The following is a 21,725-nucleotide window of genomic DNA, read 5'->3' on the forward strand; positions in this document are numbered from 1 at the left end:
ACACATTAATGTGGGCTTCTCTTCTTCCTTTTATTTTCATTTGAATCTTCAAACTTCTTTATTCATTAACATTCTTCCACTCCCAACGTGTTTCGTCGATAGGCATTAACCCATGCGACTTCCTCAGGGCTGGAAGCAATAAATAATATACATTGGAGTATAGAAACTCACTTGTTTCATACCCAATAGCCCACATTACTTCCATGTGCAAAGGAGAAAACATGCTGTGTGACTTCACACTATTATTATAATATCATATTTGTATATACTTGATATATTAAACAAATTGACCCATTTATTGTGGCAGTGATGTGGAGGGTGGACCAAGTGGTATAGAGAGACAACCAGGCCCTTTGGGAAACTCCTCCTTTCTACAGGAGGTGAATCGCATCAAAAGAGGGAACAGGGATCAAGTCAAAAGAGTAGACAATACAAGAAAACAAGGAGGAGTAAAGGAAGGAGGAAGGGAAGGGGACAAAGTAGGAATGAAGACCCGTTCTTGGAACAAGAAGGATTGAACAGTTCAGGAATAGGAGAGGTAGAGGTCATTAATCTTTCGGATCGAATACTGACAAGTGAGATGATTACTTTATTGAAGAAAGGTTTGAGTTATTGCCCTTTTTATAAAGGAGACATTTGTGACACAAGGATAGACTTATTTCGGTGTGTTAGGAAACTAAAATTGAAAAAACACTTTGCTTTGAATCCTAAACCTAATAAAGATTGTATTTCGCAGATTTGTGATCCAGTGTCCAATACATTAACGATTAGAGATATACAAGACACAGTGACTCTACTCTCTATAACTGAATTAGAAGATGATCCAGTTACTATTGGGAAAGTGTTGGAGGATTTGGATGTAAGACCAGATTTATCAGTGACGAGTCGTTTGAAAGAAAAGTCAAGGTGGTCCCCGAATCTAATCAGTGGGAACAATGTGGAAATTTTCGATACTTTGGTTTCTAACGATCTTGAGAATGGTGTACGTAAATTGGGTCATTCTCTAAGGCATCGGGGTGAGAACTTGTCGACAAGTGAACGTCAAGCACTTAAGATACTAGTAGAAGACCCTATGTTAATTATCAGAAAGGCGGATAAAGGGGGTAACATTGTTATAATGAACAAAACTGATTATGATCGTGAAGTTTACTCCCAATTGGATAAGGCGGAAAACTACCAAAAAGTTTCATATAACCCCATGTTCTCTCTGATCACTAGAACTAATGGATTGCCACAGGATTGGCATTATCAAGGCCTTTTGAACGAAGATGAATTGTTATATTTAAAAGTGAATCGTCCACGTTATCCTTGTCTATATACTTTGCCAAAGATTCATAAGGACCTCCCTTTCCCACCAGGGAGGCCCATTGTGGCAGGGATAGGTGGACCAACAGAACGAATTTCACAGTATGTCGACGTGTTCTTACAGCCGATGGTAGCTAATCTGCCATCACATATTAGGGACACGAAGCATATTTTAAATATATTGAGTGATATCACATGGGAATCAGGAATGAAACTAGTGTCGTTGGATGTTATATCACTTTATACAAGTATACCCAACGATCTAGGTTTGAAAGCTATTGAATACTTTCTTATGAAAAAACCAGCTAGCCAATGGGGACACACTCAAATGTTATTAACAATGACGGATCTTATATTGTCTAATAATTATTTTCTATTCAATGGGGAATGGTTTAGGCAAACCCAGGGAGTGGCTATGGGTTCAAGATTTTCGCCTGCTTTTGCGAATCTATTTATGGGTTGGATGGAAGAATCAGTAATATGGGGCCCAGCTGGTATATACTGGAATGATGACATCTTATATTGGGGACGATATATAGATGACTGTCTTCTAATATGGACAGGAACGGATGAAAAACTAAGAGGATTTATTGACTACTTGAATAGCAATATTATGAATATCAGATTTACTTCTTGTGTAAGTTCTACTAATTTGGTATTCTTAGATGTTGAACTATTTATAGACAATGATAAAATCTGTAGTAGGATGTATCGTAAACCTACGTCCTGCAACGCTATTTTACATGCGGGCAGTGCGCATGCCAAACATCAAATCAGGGCAATTCCCTATGGAGAAATGCTACGGGCGCGGCGTAACTGTAGTGAGGACAACCAATTCAGGGAATGTATAAAGGATATGGAAAGGAGGTTTACTCAAAGGGGTTATGACAAAAGAGACCTAGAGGTGGCTATACAGAGAGCTCTCAAGATAAAACGTGCATCTACCTTAAAACCCAAAAAAACTAAAAACAAGTCAATTTGGATTAGGATGATTACGGATTATAATCCTATAAATTCAATTCTCTATAGGAGTATGTATAAGCACTGGCATATCCTGAAGGCAGATAAGACCCTACGGGAATTTCTGTCAGACAAACCACAAATTACATATAGAAGAGGGAGAACTTTAGGTACAATTCTGAGTCCAAGCTACCCAAGAGAGGCTGAGAAGGAACAATGGCTTACCCAAATGAGTAAGGGTTTTTTTAAATGTGGCCATTGTGGGATGTGTAAACATGCGAAAGATAAAACAAAACAATTTCAGTACAATGGTAAACAAGTATATGATATTGTGCCTAACATTAATTGCAGCACCAAATTTGTTGTATATGTAATTAACTGTATGTGTAAGAAAATATATGTGGGAAGCACAATAAGGGCTCTTAAAGACAGAATCGCTGAACATTGGAGAGCTGTAAAGAACAATGATCAAAGATATCCTATTGCTGAACATATACAGAATTGTACATCGCAAGGTTTACATAAATCATTCCAATTTTGTGGTATTGAGCATGTTAAGATGGATGCACGTGGAGGGAATAGAGAACTCGCACTGCGGAGGCATGAGGCAAGATGGATCATGCGCTTGAGGGCCGTGGAAGATGGTCTTAATTATGACCGTGAGTTACAATATTTCCTAGGCGAATGAGTGATTAATGGATGTGTCAGGATGTTGTAAAGATAAAAATTAAGAAAAGCAGATTCAGTGTCGGTTTATTGGGGTTGCGAGCTTTCCTCGCATTTGTAGTTATTTTCTAGCTGTAGGCGTACTGTAGTTCCTAGTAAGATCTACAGGGGTACATATGTTCATGATATACTGAATGAGCAAATAGCAAAATGGATATAGTGAGAAAAGATGCACATGGTTTATCTAACTAGTTGAGGAATGGGGAGTTTTCACACAACATATGACTGCTGGAAGAAATAATTTGGGTTGTATTCCCTTGTGGGTAAAAAAACACCCCATGTATATTTAATTGTTGCTTTAACGATAAGAATTACTGATTCTTGAAACGTGATAAGGTTGCCGTTTTGAAGTCAGGTATCACTGTTTTAGACCTAACCATAATGGCGCTTTGAGAATATGGTGAGTGTTGTTATTTAATTTGTGGCATGGCGGGGTTAAACAAAGAATAGTAATGGGCACGATTTTAAACGTGAGGTATTTCGTGTATCCGGTACTTAAAAGGATACACATAATTAGATACAGTTTGCCGTTCGTCTGGTTTCACTTATCATTGTTGAAACCTATCCAAAATGGCGCTTGTGAAATTACGGGGAGAGGAGTCACCTCGTTTATTCTGTTCGTCTGGTTTCAGTTATCACTGTTGAAACCTATCCAAAATGGCGCTTGTGATAATACGGGGAGAGGAGTCACCTCGTTTGTTTTGTCGGCGTGGTTAAAAAGGGAGTAGGAAACTCGACGCTAGCAGACGCGAGGATTGTTCCTGTATCCGGGGACCTTGTCATTGCGGATAGTAAGTACTATGAGAGCTCTATGTAATGTTATCTGGGAATGGCAGGTGGTAACGTTAACAGTTAGGAATGTTACTAAGAGTTTTATTATCATTTTAGGTCTCCGTACTTCAGAGACTTGTTTGGACAAATTGATTAATGCTTCGAAAGTAAATTCGTTAATGGTCATGAACAGAGGCCAATATTAAGCAGGTGAGACTATACTTTAGTCGTTTTTTGTAGGCTTTAGGCCTGATTTCTACAGTATCCTTTAGTGCAGTTTTATTTAGAGTATAATTTACATTTTAGGCAATTGTAGATGACTGAAAGAAAATATTAAGAAGGAGTTACGGCTGATGATGCTGTTAAAGTACACAAAGGTATGTGTATATTATTAAGAGGCTGTGTTTATCCTCGCCATTCTTGCCTCTTGTGCTCCGCAGTATTTTTTACAAGGTGTTTTTGGTGATTTTGGTACATAGGAGACAGTTACAAAAGATTAAGGTACTGATTAGATTTATTTAGAGGCATGAATATATGGTGTGGTTCACTGTTGGGAGAATGGTGCCATCACAAAAGTGCTAAGTGTTCACTGTTACAATGGTGGAGGACTATTTGGAGTGAATATCCAATCAATGGGTCAATTTGTTTAATATATCAAGTATATACAAATATGATATTATAATAATAGTGTGAAGTCACACAGCATGTTTTCTCCTTTGCACATGGAAGTAATGTGGGCTATTGGGTATGAAACAAGTGAGTTTCTATACTCCAATGTATATTATTTATTGCTTCCAGCCCTGAGGAAGTCGCATGGGTTAATCCCTATCGACGAAACGCGTTGGGAGTGGAAGAATGTTAATGAATAAAGAAGTTTGAAGATTCAAATGAAAATAAAAGGAAGAAGAGAAGCCCACATTAATGTGTATCTAGTTTTGTTACTGTAACAGGAGACGTTGATGGTTAATTTGCGTGTGCTTCGACAAGAGAAAATACGTGAATCAATCTTTGATTGTTGTTTTGGGGATTAGGGTGCCTATCCTCAAGTTGAAAGCACCGTACTAGGAAAGTTTTGGTTCAAAATTACGAATTGTGTAAATTTGCAGGTTGCGCGTTCTTTCCCTTGACACCCATTCTTTTGTTTTTGTTGAATGGAGAATGTTGCCTCAATAAATAGGTGTGGAGCTTAAAACATGAAAACTAAAATCTTCCGCTTTATAAAGTATGCCATCTGCTCAGTATTTGGTTGACTCTCTGTGAGTTGTATGTTATTGCATCCATACATATAACACAACAATAGCATACACCTCAAAAATAAGCCAGACCTATTGGTTTTGCCAATGTTAGTAGTATCAAATACAGAGGCAACAACAATGATTTTGTTATGAATAATAAGAACTGAAAATGTCTCAATCCTGAAAATATGAAACAGGATTAAACGTTACTAAGATCTGTGAAAAGGAGGTGGTCTTCGGAGTGTCTGATTCACTTCTTTTCCCCTTCACACCACTTCCTTCTGCTGTGTATCACTCTGTTAGACAATTACCCCCTTTTCCTCCCCACATCTTTCTGAAATCTGCCATCTGTATATCTCACACAGCATAACTTTCCTCTTCATATCATCTTGCCATTCCCTTCTTCTGCAGGTACTTCTGTTCATCTCCTCACTTTACCACCCCCACACACACAACCTACCAACTCAGCCTTAAACACTGCATTTAATTTTCCTTTGGCACTGTCAATATTTTGACTGCTCCCTACCTCTTTCACACACTTTGCCATGCATGTGACCATCGAAAAGTGCGCTCTGCTGAGAGGCCAGGAACAGCATGTGTAATTAAGTCTGGACCCCTTTATGACACTGACAGACACTGTGAGGAATTCATACTGCCTTCAGTGTTATGTCCAGAACTCTCACTCGTGTCCTGTCATGAGCACGCACCCACAACTGGAACTCACCCAGATGCCTAGAGTCGGTCGGTTCACATAAAAGAATTATATATTTCATGAAAAAACTGCAGAAGCACAAAATATGGAAAACACAAATTCTCCTACCGAATACATGATGAAGTTTTAAAATGTAAGTAAGCAGGGACTACATCACTGTTAAGGATTATGTCAAGGATTTCTACAGTCATTGTTGGGAATTCGTGCATTGTTTTTTCTAGTAAAAGACATGAATTTAGGACCCGATAGGGACCCATTTCCAAGTTGTTAATTACTGCCACACCTGAGACCTAACAGAATCCAACCCATTTAAAACCTTGCAGGCAGCACACTGATGTGGAATGTTAGAAATGGTGGTCTCTAGTTGGCAGTGGTATGCACCCTGTCCAAGTAGGGACCCTTTCTTCTAGTCATGATAAGGGAGTTACACACCCAAGATAACCCCCACTCACCCCCTTTGTAGCTTGGCATTAGTAGTCAGACCTATCTCAGGGGCAATGTGTAAAGAATGTGTGCATAAAACACGCACTAACAGTGAAAACACCACAAATAGACATCACACCAGTTTAGAGACATAACCAGTCCTTATCTGGACCAAAACGACAAAAATCCAACATGCTTAACTCAAAATATCACCTTTAAAAGGTTTAAGCAATTCTATCCATAGAACTCTATGGATATGTTGATTTTAGCACAAAGTACCTTTGATGCGTCAAAATCCAAGATGAAAAACCTCAAAGGAGGAAAGCGTCAGCAAACACAGCGTTGTGTTGGTTCTTGAGTCCCAGGGGAATGGAGGCATCTGTTCTGCTGCGCGCAAGAGAAGCGATGCGTCAATTTCCGGAGGTGACTCCTTTAAGTGGGGCGATGCATTGAAAACTTGGCGCACAGGTGCGATGCGTGGAAATCCGGACATGCTGGTGTCGATGAGGCAGTGGCGATACAGGTGCTCCGTCAATTCTTTCAGCCATGGACTGGTGATGCGTCAATTCTTTCAACTGCGCAGCAGGGCCTGCATAGAAGTTGGAGCGGGGGTCCAGAGACACGGTGCTCTGGACTCCGGCTGTGGCAATTCTTCTGCCTGCGAACATGCACTGCATTTATTTGTCAGCTGCACCGCGGTAATACATTGGTTTTTCACCCGCACAGAAAGCTTGCAGCAAGAAATACGGTGCTGGAAAGGTGAAGTGTGGATGATTACGTCTTGAAGCAGCAGAACCACCTCCAAGGGCCCAAAACTGGATTTGGCACCACTTGGTAGGTCAGAACTCCCAGTAGTAGAGTTTAGGGATGCTGCAGATGAAGTCTTTGAAGGCCCTGAGAATTCTTAACAGGAGGCAAGCACATACAAGCCCCGGAATACCATAGCAAAGTCCAGTCCTTTTCCTCTCCAAGACAGAAGCAGCAACTGCATGCGTACCCAGCAAAGCAACATAGCAAAGGAGCAGTACTCCTCTTGACAACACTCTAGTTCTTCCTCTTGGCAGAGTCTCCTCTTGATCCAGAAGTGTTCTAAAAGTCTGGGGTTATAGCTCTAATACTTATATTCCTTTTGGTCTTTGAAGTAGGCACAGTTCAAAGGATAGTCTTTGTAGTGAACAGATACTGCCTTGCCCTGACTTGGCTCCAGACACACTACAGAGGGTTGCAGACAGCATTGCGAGAGGCCAGGCACAGCCCTATTCAGGTGTCAGTGACAACTCCACCCACCACTCTAGGTCAGGAGGGCACATCAGCTTGTTGATGGGCAATCAGAATATGCAGGGCACACCTCAGCTCCTTTTGTATGACTGTCTAGAGTGAATGCACCAACAACCCAGCTGTCAGTCAAAACAAGCCGTTGATCCCACAGGCAGGCCAAAGCACAGAATGGTAATGCAAGAAAATACCCACTTTCTAAATGTGCCATTTTCAAACACACAATTTAAAAACTACCTTCACTAAAAAATGTGTTTTTAAATTCAGAGAGCCCAAACTCTAAATCTCAACCCATCTCTTCCCAGTTGAAAGTTATACTTGTAAGATGTTGCAAGGCAGCTCCATTGATAACCTATGGGAGAGGAAGTCCTTGCAAAAGTGAACCATTAAATTGACATTAATTCACTATCGGAACATGTAAAACACATCAGTAGATGTCCTACCTTTCACATTCACTGCAATCTGCCCATGGGGCTACCTAGGGCCTACCTTAGGGGTGCCTTACATGTAGTAAAAAGGGAAGGCTTGGGCCTGGCAAGTGGGTGCACTTTCCAGGTCGACATGCCAGTTTAAACTGCACTCACAGACACCGCAATGGCAGGTCTAAGATATGTTTACAGGGCTACCTATGTGGGTGGCACCACCAGTGCTGCAGGTCCACTAGTAGCATTTGATTTACAGGCCCTGGGCACACACAGTGCACTTTGCTAGGGACTTACCAGTAAATCAAATATGCCAATCATGGATAACCAATCATAATCACAAATTACAAAGGGAGCACTTGCACTTTAGCACTGATAAGCAGTAGTAAAGTGTTCATAGTACACAAACCAGCAAAAACTAAGTTCAGCACACAGACAACAATACAGGAGGTAGAGGCAAAAAGACAGTGGAAACCACACCAAGGATGCTAGGTCTAACATGCAGTGAGTGAAGGGCAGGGGCCATATCATATCCATACACATGGCCCTCCCTGCGCATCCCACACATCTTGGTAAGTCGCTCTGTAATTCCAGGCCCAGTCGTTGAGTAGGTGAAGTACTGAACTCTCAAGCTAAATACCTTTCTCTGGACCCTCGAAACCAAAACAAGCTGAGATTTCATGTGCATGGTGCCTGCCACGAAGTTCTAACCTCAAGTGGCAAAAATTAACAACAAAGTAGTAACCTTTGATGTAAAAGTGGTTGGAGAAAGAGAAGCCCATCTAATAGATGAATTGCACATTAAAAAGCCAGAAAAGATGGGTCAGTGTGGGCCTTCCTGCATGAACAAATTGTGAAATTCCATACAAATACTTTTTATATCAAGGAGCCTTCTTTTTTTTTCTTTATCATAAATAAAAGTATCTTCAAATGCATGAGTTCAGAAAGTACGCTGTACAAAAACCTATTGCATTTGATTTAGCACACTATAATGTTGCTCCATCTATAATAAGAATTTATTCCACATATGGGGTACACGTGACAAGTGACTTGCCTCTGATTTCAGTAGTGGCATTGTCTTCTGAGCAGGGGGTGGCATGACTATTTCAGTTTATGTTTTAGACCTATCACTTTTAATACATTTCTGTCAATGCAGCAATATAATATGAAGTACTAAAGTGAAATGCATCCGCATGTTAAAGAAATATACTTTTTTACATGATATTTGAACTTTGACTTCATTCTGGCTCGCCCATCTCTACCTACTCTGCAGCAACAGTGACTTGGTGTCACTGTTGCTGCAGACAGCTGATTCAACTGACTCTGCCAGGCCAAGACCAACGACAAAATAATTTGGGGGTGTCCCAACCAACTGAAGCTACTTCCCTGCTTATCCAGTTAGTTTCGTTTTGGACTCAATGACAATGTTGCTTTTAATGATAGTGTGATGCATGATTGTTCTGAGATAGAAATGGTTCTTTGGCTCCTCACATTTTCCTCAATCAACTGTTCCACTGGTGTTAGGCCATGTGAATTGGATCATTCTTTCGGCTCTCACAAGTAGCAACATTTTTATTTGGTAACAATGAACACCGGGCTATTCACGATGCTGAGTAGGTTCCTAGCTTTGAGGTTTAGGTGATGTACATTCAGATTTCTGTTGCCTACCCATCTATTAACAGTTCCAGCTGACATGTATATATGTTGAAGAATAGCAGTAAGAAAGATGAATTTCAGGGAATACCTCATGAAACATTCCTACAGGGTGGTTTGATTTGATATGGAGATTCTAATTGGGTGGGAAGGGTTGGATCTAGCAAGATTCTGTCCTTGTGATTCATCAGAGTCCCCCATCACTATAAAATATTGTGACATTACTAGCCACCATTTCCAGAATATTGTAATATCTGAAGATTTTAGTGCATAATTGGGAACATTGGACCCTATTCACGAATTCCATTTAGGATTATGTAAATAGTACTACTTGACTACTACAAACTGCAATTCACAAACTTCTGGCCAGAGATCTCCTCCTTCATACCACTTAGCTTTTTTGTGTGGAGATCTCTGCCAGGGCTGCGGAGATCTCCACGCACAAAGGTATAGGTTTTAGTAGTAAGTGTGGGAAGCTTAAGGGGAAGTGGTGGAAAAATTGGGAATCATTACTAATAGATGGTTAGGATTTTGTCAAATTAAAAGGAGGGGTTTAGAGATGAACATGCCAATACGAAACACACCACAATTTCAATTCACAAAATATAATCCTACCTCTGCTACATCATCACTACTGACAAAACAGGTTTAAATATACTTCATTCAAGCCCTGGGTAAGTCAAGCACCACACACGGCCAATCCCCTGGGACTGGAACACACTTCCATCAAAATCAATGGAGGCAGGAAATATCACAAAAAACATATATGAACAAACATAAATTAAATTTAAATAAATCATATTTGATTATACATTTTTTTTTTAAATATGTTTATGTTATTACATTTTAATAGCATTTAACTGAAGTGGTAACAAATTTAAATTAAATAGATTTAAAAAAACTAACATAAATACATTAAATACACCTGAAACTATAAGGAGAGGGATTTCACACTGAAATTAATATAAATTAATTTAGAAATTGAAATATAAAAAATTAATTTAAAATATAATTAAATTGGATGCAAAGCTTTTGAGCCGGTGTGCTGTGTTTTCTTAGTGTGATAGCCCTAGTTGAAGAGAAAGTAGGGAATTTCTTTATATATTTATAGTTAAATTAATACAGATCACATTTTTTTTAATTCTTAAAATTAATTTTCCCTATCACTTTTTAAATGAAGAAATCTGCCTCAGTGACGAAGATCTCCACAACAGCCAGAAAGTTACTATTTGTAACTTTAAGACCATAAATTTGGTTGTAGAAATCTTCTTCCTCTCATTTGAGGGGCTAGAGATTCAAGTCTAAAGCTAGGTAGAGATTTCTGCACAGAAATGATGCATTCCATCCATGAGGAGATCTCTATCTTAGTGTAGAGGCAAATCTCCACATGCGGAGATCTTCTCTTATAAACTGAAATAGGGCCCGTTTTTTGCTGGTCATTACAGCAAATGTCTTATGGTGGCAAAAGCCTGCTAGAGATATTGGAGGCATGCTTGTAATGCTGTAGACACTAAAAAACTTGCTGATATGGGAGATAAATGACACCTGCCATACCTTACATAATATTGTAAGTCACTGAGGAGTTCTGTGACCATGTAGAGGAACAAGGCCAATGGCAAAATTCCTTAGTAAGGTCATGGAACTCTGATCTGGCTTATTGGTAACGTACTAAACATGAATCATCATTGGCTTCCCCATCACTATACTGTTTCAGATGGTGTTTGCCCTGTAAAAGAATACGCGGAGCAGATCAATCTTTGTTCTTAAAAGATAGATGCTAAAATGCAATTTGGATGGTTCCTTAAGGAAACAGTACACGTTTAACAAATAGAAAGCCCCACATCTGCTGCAGTTCCTAAATAACATCTATACAAGCTAAAGAAAATCATTGTTTTAAAATGGCTAAATGGAACATAATCAAAAGGGAATGATGAAGAGTCACTTCCAGCAGACCAATGTTATATTTAAAATATGTCAAAGAATGAATACCAACTGTACCTTGTTAATTCTTCTCGTAATTGTCCAGGATCCGCTGGGAAAAACTTGACTATAAAATTGAAAACCAGTTCCTTGGGGTCTTGAAAACAATATAACAATGCAATTGTAAGTAAACTTTGGACATACCATTGAAAAGTCACTTATCATGCAAATCATTTATTTATTCAACAAATGTATGCTTTAATCATGGATTTCAGCTTTTTGATGTTTAGGTATTTTATACAAATATCCAAATTTGTCATATTTTCAGAAGTTCAGTTTATCCTCTTCTATATAACTACTTCATACACTCTGTACAGGTCATGTGAATCACTAGTGAATCTCATGAACCGATGAAAACGACGAAAGGTAGTGTGAGTGAACAAGGGAGGACTACTACGTTACACTTGAGAAAGGCTCAATTGAATAAACCTATTTGATGTTGCCTGATATAAATTAGAACTATTATTTATTGCTTTAATTGTACAGATACTACCTAGAGTTTTGCAAGTTTGCCCAAAAGACTACCAGACATTTTAGTATAAATGCAGGGAAGGAATTAGAAGGATTCATATTTATCACAGTTTGAGGAACAGTGGATGTGCAGTGTGGAGCTAAATTTCATTTAATATTTTTGCTCACAAATAATAATATTTCTGTGACACCTCACACATTGCAGTATTTGGCTATACAAAAGCATTCAAATGTGCAAGAGGTATTGAGCTGGATCTGCTGAAGAAAAAATTTACAAATATGAAAATGTAATAGATTTGAGAAATAGTAGGTAAGAATATTCAAAATTAACAAATAGAGGAACTCCGCAAAGCCATACATGGCAGGATGTGTATCCATGTGGCATTGACCCGTATAAAATATACATTGTCTGTATTTAGATGCATACCGAAAGAAGAATATTGATTTTATAATTCAGAACAAATATAAGATGATTTAAAAAAAAAAACAGCTATGTGACAGCTACTATGATTTCAATGTGACAAAATGTGAGCATTCAAAGGCAAGGGGCACGCTCTACATGGTGTACTCATTACCAAATTATTTCATTTGAAAAATCTGTTATTCGTATTCCATTATTTACAGTTTTTGTCCTCTGTTATTAATTGATTTGCGACCCCCTTCCCTTGACTACATTAATTTTCAGTGTCTCCTCTCTATTACTTGCTCATATCATCAGCAGATATTATATTTATCCCATCTAAACAACAAAGGGCTTCAAACAATGTCGGTCAGAAGGGCTCGGAATGGCAATCGGATTTACCTAACCTGTGTCGGAACCTATGTTTCCGACCGACTCAGAAATATTTTCGACTGACCGATTACGATAGAAGTAAATCGTTTGATCATTCCAACTTGGTTCCGACCGGCATTCAGAGACCCGGGTCTGTCGGAGCCAATCCATACAGCCCAATGGACAGCGTTTCCAACCGACTGATTACGATGTCGGATTCCGATAGCTTATCCGACTCGGTCTGTCTGACACGAAAAGGCTGTCGGAAACCGACTTTCGGGGCCCGTAGCAGGGCCCCCTTCTCCCAGAGGCCTCTAGTTGGGGCCCGTGGGAGTACCCGTGGGACCCCTCTTTCAAACCATGCACAGTGTGACAGGCACCTTGGGTGCCCTCCACAGGGTGCATGTTTTTCCGCAACCACCCCTGTTTTCAATGGGAGCATGTGTTGTTGGTTGGAACACAGGCTCCCTTTGGGAGTCTGACCGAACGGTGTTCAGAACGATCATAATCGGTCGGTTGGACTCCCGAAACCAAGTCAGTCTGAAACCATTCCGACAAGGAGTCGGTCGGAATGCTTTTCGACTGACATCGTAATAGGTCCTAAGTCTCCCTTAATGGGAAAGATCTTTTCTTGGGTATTGTCTTTAAAAAACTATCAGCCTCAGTAAATAAAACATCAATGCAATCACATGCTGTTTATCTTATTGACGTCCAAATGTCTATCCCAACAAAAATGCAGTTCTGAGTTTTGGCATACCTACTATTTATTTCCTTGTACCTTAAAAAAATGGTATTTGGCTTTTTCTGGCAGAAAATGTATTGCCAATCACATATTTGAATCACTCCATAAAAAGACAGGCAATCTGGATTGCTATTTCCCAATTCTTTTTAAATGTTACATTAAAATGTGTACTTGTTTTGTGTTTGGATCTTGCCCCCTCCCCCCACATGATATTGTGGATGTATATGATGTTAGGAGTTCATAAAAAAAATACTGTAATTTAACAAATCAACAATTAGGTGGCTTGAGCTAAATTTTGAACTTCTCACGTAGTTGATGGAATTTACCATATGTACATGTGCTATACTTTCAACTCTTTTAAAAACTCTGTTTTTTTTGTGGTTTGGGTAGATTTACCATTTTAATCTGTCATGACGGGCCAAGTGATGCTGGAATGTATTCAAAGGTCCTTGATTTTCTAAAGGTCATAGTTTTGTATCAGCTAAACATATGTGCTAGTGTTCATTAAAATTGTACCAAGTAAACCTGCTTGTGCATTAAATTAGGTAAACAGAAGTATCCCACAGTTTCTTTTTTCATTCCTTTTTCTAGTGTAACCTCTACAAATATGTGTGATGCTCTTCGTGAGTATCTGCTGCATCTGTTTTTTTTTCTGAACATCAATATATTTTTCACTTTCATTTATAATACCTAATTCAAGCAACAATTCCTTTAGGATTTTATTATCTTCTGATAGGTAATTTGCCATGTGGGTCATTGTGAATTGGCATATCTGTTTGTTTGCAGGTTTACTAGCATGAGCAATAAATCTAAATACATCATTGATTTTCCACAAGGTCTACACATCAAGTACTAATAGGATAAATAGGTTATCAATGGCAGATTTGTGGTTTACATTTAAACCTGGAGAACACAGTTCCACACTGTAAAGCACAGGATTTTTAGCAAGAAGAGGTTAGGCTACCTGTTGCTGCTCCACATGTTTGAAAACAATAGTACTACTCAATTTAGAGCTATGTGTTAATATACCATTTCACACTTTTTGAGATTTTATGGATGGTTAAATAAATTCACAGATCATTTATTCAAAAGGATTGTATTTACTATAATCCCTTATTTTGGTCAATGCTGCTTTATTAAATGACAGCATCTGATGGTCTAAGATTGGATTATTATTTGAATGGGTGTCCACCCATCTCAAGGAACAATCACAACTCTTGTCAGGGTGCAACCTCAAAATCATTAAATTAACCAGAGCTCAACCCTCTGCTAGTTTTGGCACAGAACAAACAGGCTTTAAGGCAAAGTGTAAAGTATTTATGTAGCACCAAACCAATAATAAAGTCAAAATGCAAAACAATAAAGCCCTAATTATAATATCGGTCGAGCTCGAGTCCGCCCGACACCGTTTGGGTGTGGGAATTGACCGACCGTTGTCATAGGGGATTATGTGCAGCTTCCAACTGGTTGACAGGCTGCCTGCTCCCGTCAGAAGCCAGTTGGTCCAACGAGCCAGTTTAAACTACGACCACCTGTAATTATTAGGCGGTCGAACGTTAAACCAAGGATGTCTGTCTGAGAGCCTCTGATCTGTGGTCATAGGCTTTTTGACCAACATCCTAATGAGCCCCTAAAAATCCCCAAATGAATTAGAAGAGTAGAGTACAATTGAATACACCAAATTAGATAAAAATGACAGAAATCCAAAAATGGAAACCAAGACGTGTTTTTTTTTAAAAGATGAATAGTGCCATGAAGCATAAATGCCAATGATAGTTAATGGTAGAGGTAGACTGGAACCTAGGTGCAATTTGATCCTGACAGCGATGGAGCATGTGTCGGACACCCCAGTTAGGTTCACCCTGATCAAAGATTTTACCTTCTGGTTAAATTCCTTTAAGACCCCAATCCACCACAGGAGTTCAATTCTAAAGTCCCTCGGGGAGGCACTTAGATACTCACAGGGTGTCAGGCTGAGGCCATACAGCCGAGTCCAGTCCAGGTCCAGTTGCCACTGACGAGCTGAGTAGTTGCAGGAAAATGCCTCTTGTATCTTGATGTGTCCTTTTAGCTTTAACAGGAGGTCAGCCTTATAACCCTTGGAGTCCACTTCTTAGTCCTGGTACAAGAGAGAGCAGGTTCAGTTCTTCAGGGCTCTTCTCAGGTCCAGAGCAGGTCAAGGCCTCTTCTGTTATTCCTCACGTCAAGGTGTGTTCTGAAGTGTGTGCGTGGAGGTGCCATATTTATGCCTGGTGGGAATGACGCCTGGGTACACCCTAACCAATGGAGTAAATGTTTCAAGGGCCACCCCTACCCATTTTTGGCATTTTCAAGAATCCTACTGTCTTCATACGTCTAACACTAAAACAAACAGTTTGGGGCAGTCACTGTACCCAACATAAACCCAGAGACAGAATTCTGGTAGAACAAAGCATGTTTTTCCAGCAATCATACAGTGGATACAGAAGAATGGTTTTGGCATCCTGTTTCGCTACCTTTCAAGGGTGCCCCCTGTTTTATATGTAAACACACAGAGACAGAAGTCTAGTAGGACAAAAGTAGGGTTTTCCAGCCACCAGACATCGATACACAAGAATTGTTTTGGCATTCCGTTCCCCTTCCTTTCAAGTGCATAATCAATGTTATATGTAAACCCAGAAAACCTGTCAAGCAGGATTTGACATTCAAGTAGGATTTGACACTGTAATGTCAAGAAGGATGCTCACAGCCCCACTCTGCATATTCTGTTAGATTCAGATGAATCATCTCTGCCCATTCAGGACAACCTAATATTTGCTTCTTGGAAGTACGTTGCTCTTTTTCCAACCTAATCAAATGTTAATTGCTGCGTTCCCTGGCAGTCCCACGGCGTTCAGGGGCTCACAATATGCTGGCAGTGCCACCGCGGCACCGCCATCCATATTATGAGTTTCATGACTGCCAGCGGTGTCATTGAGGGGCCCTACAGGGCTCCCTTGTGCTCCATTCATGGGGGTGCTTGCAGGGGGGCACATGTTGTGCTACCCTGTGTGCATGCACACCCAGTTCCCGCGTGGCATGGACTTCACAGTCCATGCTGTGCTGGAACGTGCTGTGGCGGTCCTGCGGCTGTGCCTTTCTAAGGCATAGATAGGTCCCTTTGAAAAGCACCACCGCAGGACCGCCCACCTGCCAGACCACAAAAAACTCATAATATTGAGGGCGGGCACCAGCCATGTTTGGGCAAACTGGTAATCAGACCCATAATCTTTTTAAATCTTTTCAATTATGAAAATGCAGTCTAGTATCAACAATGTTTAAAATGGTCTTCTTTGTGGGGGAATGTGAAAAAAAGAAGGAAACACTGCACCTAACACACAATAACAAAAAAGTGGCTTCATAAATAAATGACTAAACTTGGCATAAAGCTCAATTTACAGCTCACAGTGAGTCAGGACTTCTTGTTTTCCAATTTAAATAGTAGACATGGATGCCACTTAATTTGAGACAAAAATAGTAGTGGAAACACAGCATCACTTATCAACTACCATACCATCACTTGAGTATACTTGTCAAAAACCTCACAAATAAACAGATGACAAAAAATGAAGAGGGGAGAAAAGGGTCCCCTTCCTGTATTAATACATAAAAGAGAGAGGATATGGTGTTAAAGCTGCTGACTTTAGGAACTAGGGAACTAGGTTTGACTCTTGGCATTAGCTCAACATCCTGTGATTCTGAGCAAATCACTTGGGGCTGATTCACAAACGGACTTACACCATATAAAGTTATGGATGCAGAGTCTCCACACTAGGGGCAGAGTCTCCACACTGGTGAGACGTACAGAGATTCCACCCTGAGTACGGAGATTCCACCATGAGTGAGGACAATCTGTCCCAAGTGCGGAGACTCCTCACTCGTAACTTTATGTGTTGGAAGTCCCTTTGCAAATCGGGCCCTATATATCCCTGAGCCTATAAAAACGGAATGTGACCCCTTGTGTAATGCAACTGGTGCTCATGTAATGCACTCTAATACCTTTGGGTAGAGTTTGTGCTACTTAAAACTGCAAAAAAATGATTTAAAAAATAATCAATGTACCATCTTTAATGAGTCACTCTTGATGCAGATTATGTACAATTGTGCATCCAACTCCGTTTGCAGCCTAGGCGAATTACTGCACAGCATGCAAAACAAGAACACAGTCCTGTTGCACACCTTTGTAGACCATAAACCAGCACGTCTAAGTGTAAACAACTATACAGAATATTCCTTCTACACAGTCTATGAGTTAGATCAAACTCAAAGTCACCAATTATGTATGAAAAAATGATCCACAAATGTCAATAAGCATCTGCATTTAGTTTATAAATCAACTGTTCATATGCCGTTATAGTCACCAATGCCTCCATCCATTCTTTGTGAGTGGAAGGCAAAGAGAAGTTCAATTTTCCAAGGATGCATAGTTTGGCTTCTGATTATGATTAGGCTGTGGGGTTTTAGGTTTAAACCTATAATAACTGATAAAACCCCACTGAAAGAGAAATAGCCCTCACCAGTGAAAGCATATAAACACTGACAAAACACCTGCACAACCCCAAACTAAATGCCATTCAAAGAAAGGAAAAAGAGAGTGAAAGAGTCATTTTTTTTCTTCCAGAAGGGGCCAATACAATGTAACTTTGTTATACAAGCTAGCAGTAAATAAGACTGTGCTAACATTATTCTGCTTGAGTTTTGTTGTTTAGGGATGCCATTAAAATATTGTTTCTTCTTCCTTTTGCTTTTTTCAGTTCTGTGGTCTTTGGTCTAAAGATGCAGGCTTTAGAAGCATGTTTAGGTCTTGTTTAATTATTTTATTAACTGTAGAGAATCAGGAAATATCAAAATCATATTTGATATTTTGGTTGCGTTTGATTCTTTCACTGATAAAATGGCTGGTTTCATAAGAATCTTTCCTAATATGTGTTATCACATTTACCCACAGAGAATGGGTAAAAACTCTTAATACATCAGCCCACAGTTTCTAGTGGGTCAGTATTGATAGTAGGTGAATTGCCAACACCTCAGGCTTTAAACATTCAATGCAAGGCATAGTGACAAGAATATGTATAAAGAGTGCTATCACCAAGCATCTGGGTTAGTGGTGAAAACATGACACCAGACTTTTGGAAAACATGGAACGCAGTGTCACTTGGAATGCTCTGCAAAAAAGGTTCTTTCCGAGTTCAATGAAGATTGGAGTGATATTGTTTGTATTTGCAGTGATTCAGCTACATATATGAAAAAATTGTGTGATGACCTGTCAAACTTGATACCCGGAGCTGAAGTGATTCCATGTAGGAGATCCTTGCCACTTGTTAGATGGTATACTGAAAGCATCTTTACAATCTTCAGAGTTAATGAGGGATGCTATTGACTTTTTCATCTATTCTGGTGCACTGTTTTCTTATGCGCAGGAACTAAAACGCAAATATTTATAATTTCGTGCTTTGTGTGGCATCAAAGAAAGAGTCACCCCAACTGTGTCCTTTAGCTGATGGTTCTCAGTCGAAGGGGCTAGAAATGCTATAATATCCATGTGGCAACCGTTTGCAGAATTTTTGGTGAGTGATGATGCCAAAGGCAAGAAATGTGAGCATCTTTGGTGGCATATTGATAGTGATGTGAAAAAGTACACTCTATTGCATTATTAGATTTTCATAGGAAAACATAACTGCTCTAGTGGACATGATAGCAAAACTAGAGTCTGAAAAAACCCTTGTCTGCCAAGTGTTTAGAATAATTGGTGTCGATGTGAAACATCTCCTTTAGAGTAGGGTGGGTGACACCTTTAATGACTTTGGCACTGCAACCTGTTCCATGTTAAAGTGTTTGCCACTTGGTAAGCAAAGCAATGTTGAGCAATTCAGGAACGTTTATTTTGCAATTTATGAGAAATGGCTTGCAATGATACATAGAAGTGTCCCTTCACCACCAATGGCATTTATAGTCAATGAAGCCTCACTGTGGTACTCTGTACAAGTTCTAGATCCCTTCAGTAAAGGGGAATTTCCTCCGTATCTGCTTCATTTTTGACCGCTTCAATAACTCTGAGTGCATAAGTGCCCAGCTCAATGCAAATGTTGTAGAACCTGCCCTGAAAATCGCAATCATCAGGTTCACCAGTATTGGCATGGAAAGCTATGTCAGTCGCCAGAATTAACAAAATGTGTACTGGCGTTTTTGGCATTGCCCTTCTCAAGTGCCAATGTTGAGAATGCCTTTTCACAGAAGGTTACATGGGAAGGAAAGAGCGAGCGCACATGACCAAAAACCCACTGAAGAAGTATTGTATGGTGTATTACAATAAGTTTAATTTGCAAAAATAGATTTGGACCTCATATACACTAAATGTACACTGTCTATATACTATGTTCTATCAGTGCAGAAAGCAAGCAATATTAAAAGCAAAACGTTCCGTAAACACCGAAAAAACACTTTTTCTGTTGTTTTAAGTGGCGCGAAAATGTGTAACCACTGATAACGACTGTTTTTATAAGGTATTGAAATCACTTGAAAACACTGAAAACCCCCCACCAGAATTTACCAAAAATAGAAACTAAAAACAGGAAAGCCTAATTATGATGAATCCAGCCATTTCTTTTTGTGCGTATTCAGACCTATGATCTCTCTGGTATTGTGAACATTCAGTACATCCAAGTCTCTCAGCATGCAGCAAATCGCATAAGCGTTTAGATTAGGACATGACCATTAAATATGAAAAATCTCCCTGTCTGATTGTTCACATGTCCAGCAACAGGCAGCAACAGGCAGTGGGTGCTACATTTGTCCTGTATTGCTTAAAGGGTGACTAATGCCATTCTTGGAGACATATAAAAAAACATTTTAGTTCTGCTTCCCTTAGGCATTTACCATGTTTTCTAGGATTTCTTTCCAGTCATCTTCTGTGTATTCTCTTGGTAGGCAAATTTGCCACATATTTAGGGGTGGGTGATAAATTGCGCTCCGCCAGCAAAGTTGATGGTATTTTGGCCACGTGGGAGTCCTGTGGAAATTCCGCCAGCTGCATTACCAAGTTTGTTCTACGGCAAGGCTCACCAACATTAAGTTGTCAAGTGTGAGCAAGATTTGGAGTCCCCAAGCGTGATTTCCGGTTGCTAGGAAGGCACCCAGTATGATTTCCCCAACGCGATTGGTCACGACTGTTTGTGGTCAGAAAGCTGCTGCTAGAGTATGAAATCTACTCAAGGGCCAGCAAAATTAACTCGAGAAGTAGTGCCCTCTGGCACTCTGCTTGTGCTATTTGCACTGATCTTTCAGCATGGAGTGAGCTCTCAGCACTTAAAATCGCACAAGCAGTGCGACATGCTTAATTCCGCCCGTTTGCAGAACTTCATGAAATCACACAGAGTTCTCATGTAACTCTACGAAATTCCACAGAGTGAAACTCTGCGAGTTCTGCCCACCCCACAAATATTGTGTAGTATACATTTGACTGTTATAAAGCACATTTCTTATATCAAAGGCCTACAGAGATCTGAGATTAATGTTCTGTAGGAATCACATTTAATTAGGTACTCATATAGGGTGTAGCCTGCTCTAGCAAGAGAAGAAGAGGCTAGTTTCTTCATATTGCATATTGTGTTTGGATATATCACCAATGTTGCTCTCTTGTGAGATGAAAGCCAGTCTGTGGGCCATGAAAGGATTAAAGAGAACAATCTGTAGGTGTATGCTCAATGTCCATGATCTCCTTGGAGGACCAGGATTTCCAATAAAAAGGTTTATTTTCTAGGAGAAGTCCACAGTTGTTCCAAATCAGAGCTTTCAAGTTCAGGAAGCTGTGTTGTTTCAATTGCTTATAAGCCCACCTCCAGGCTTGGATTGAGGCCTGTATTACAGATTATTTAAGTCTTCAGTATCTTTTTGCTGTCAAATATAAATTGATACAGAAAAGAAACAATGAACAGGAGTAAGCCCGTTTTCCCAGCAGAGACCGGGCAATAGTTTATAACAAAACAACAACGTCTCAGCTGGATATCATTTAAAAGATGGCAGGTACCAAGTCAGTGATATAAATCACAAAGGGAAGGGGGAAAAAAAGGGGAAGGGAGACCACAAGGAAATAAGAAAAAGATATATATTGTAGGTAGTTATTACAGCACTACAGTACAATAAAGGTACAAATGACCAAAACACTCAAGTGAGCACTGGGCGTGCTAGTGATAGTGAACGGCGCAGTGACACAATGGGTGAAGACAGCGTGAACGGCGAAAGAAATAATATAATAACAATG

The 21,725-nt window shown here is 39.7% G+C and overlaps 1 protein-coding gene across 1 annotated transcript in view; it reads right to left on the reverse strand.

The window, feature by feature from the left end:
- The window catches only part of FRMD7 (FERM domain containing 7), a 669,715-nt gene that overhangs the window by 236,087 nt on the left and 411,903 nt on the right, over positions 1 to 21,725 (reverse strand). The window contains exon 4 of the mRNA XM_085606672.1: positions 11,481 to 11,559. Coding sequence (XP_085462798.1) covers positions 11,481 to 11,559 — 79 coding nt within the window. The remainder of the gene's footprint in view (positions 1 to 11,480; positions 11,560 to 21,725) is intronic.

This window comes from Triturus cristatus, chromosome 5_2 (genome assembly GCF_964204655.1).
Source record: "Triturus cristatus chromosome 5_2, aTriCri1.1, whole genome shotgun sequence".
NCBI classification, from domain to species: domain Eukaryota; kingdom Metazoa; phylum Chordata; class Amphibia; order Caudata; family Salamandridae; genus Triturus; species Triturus cristatus.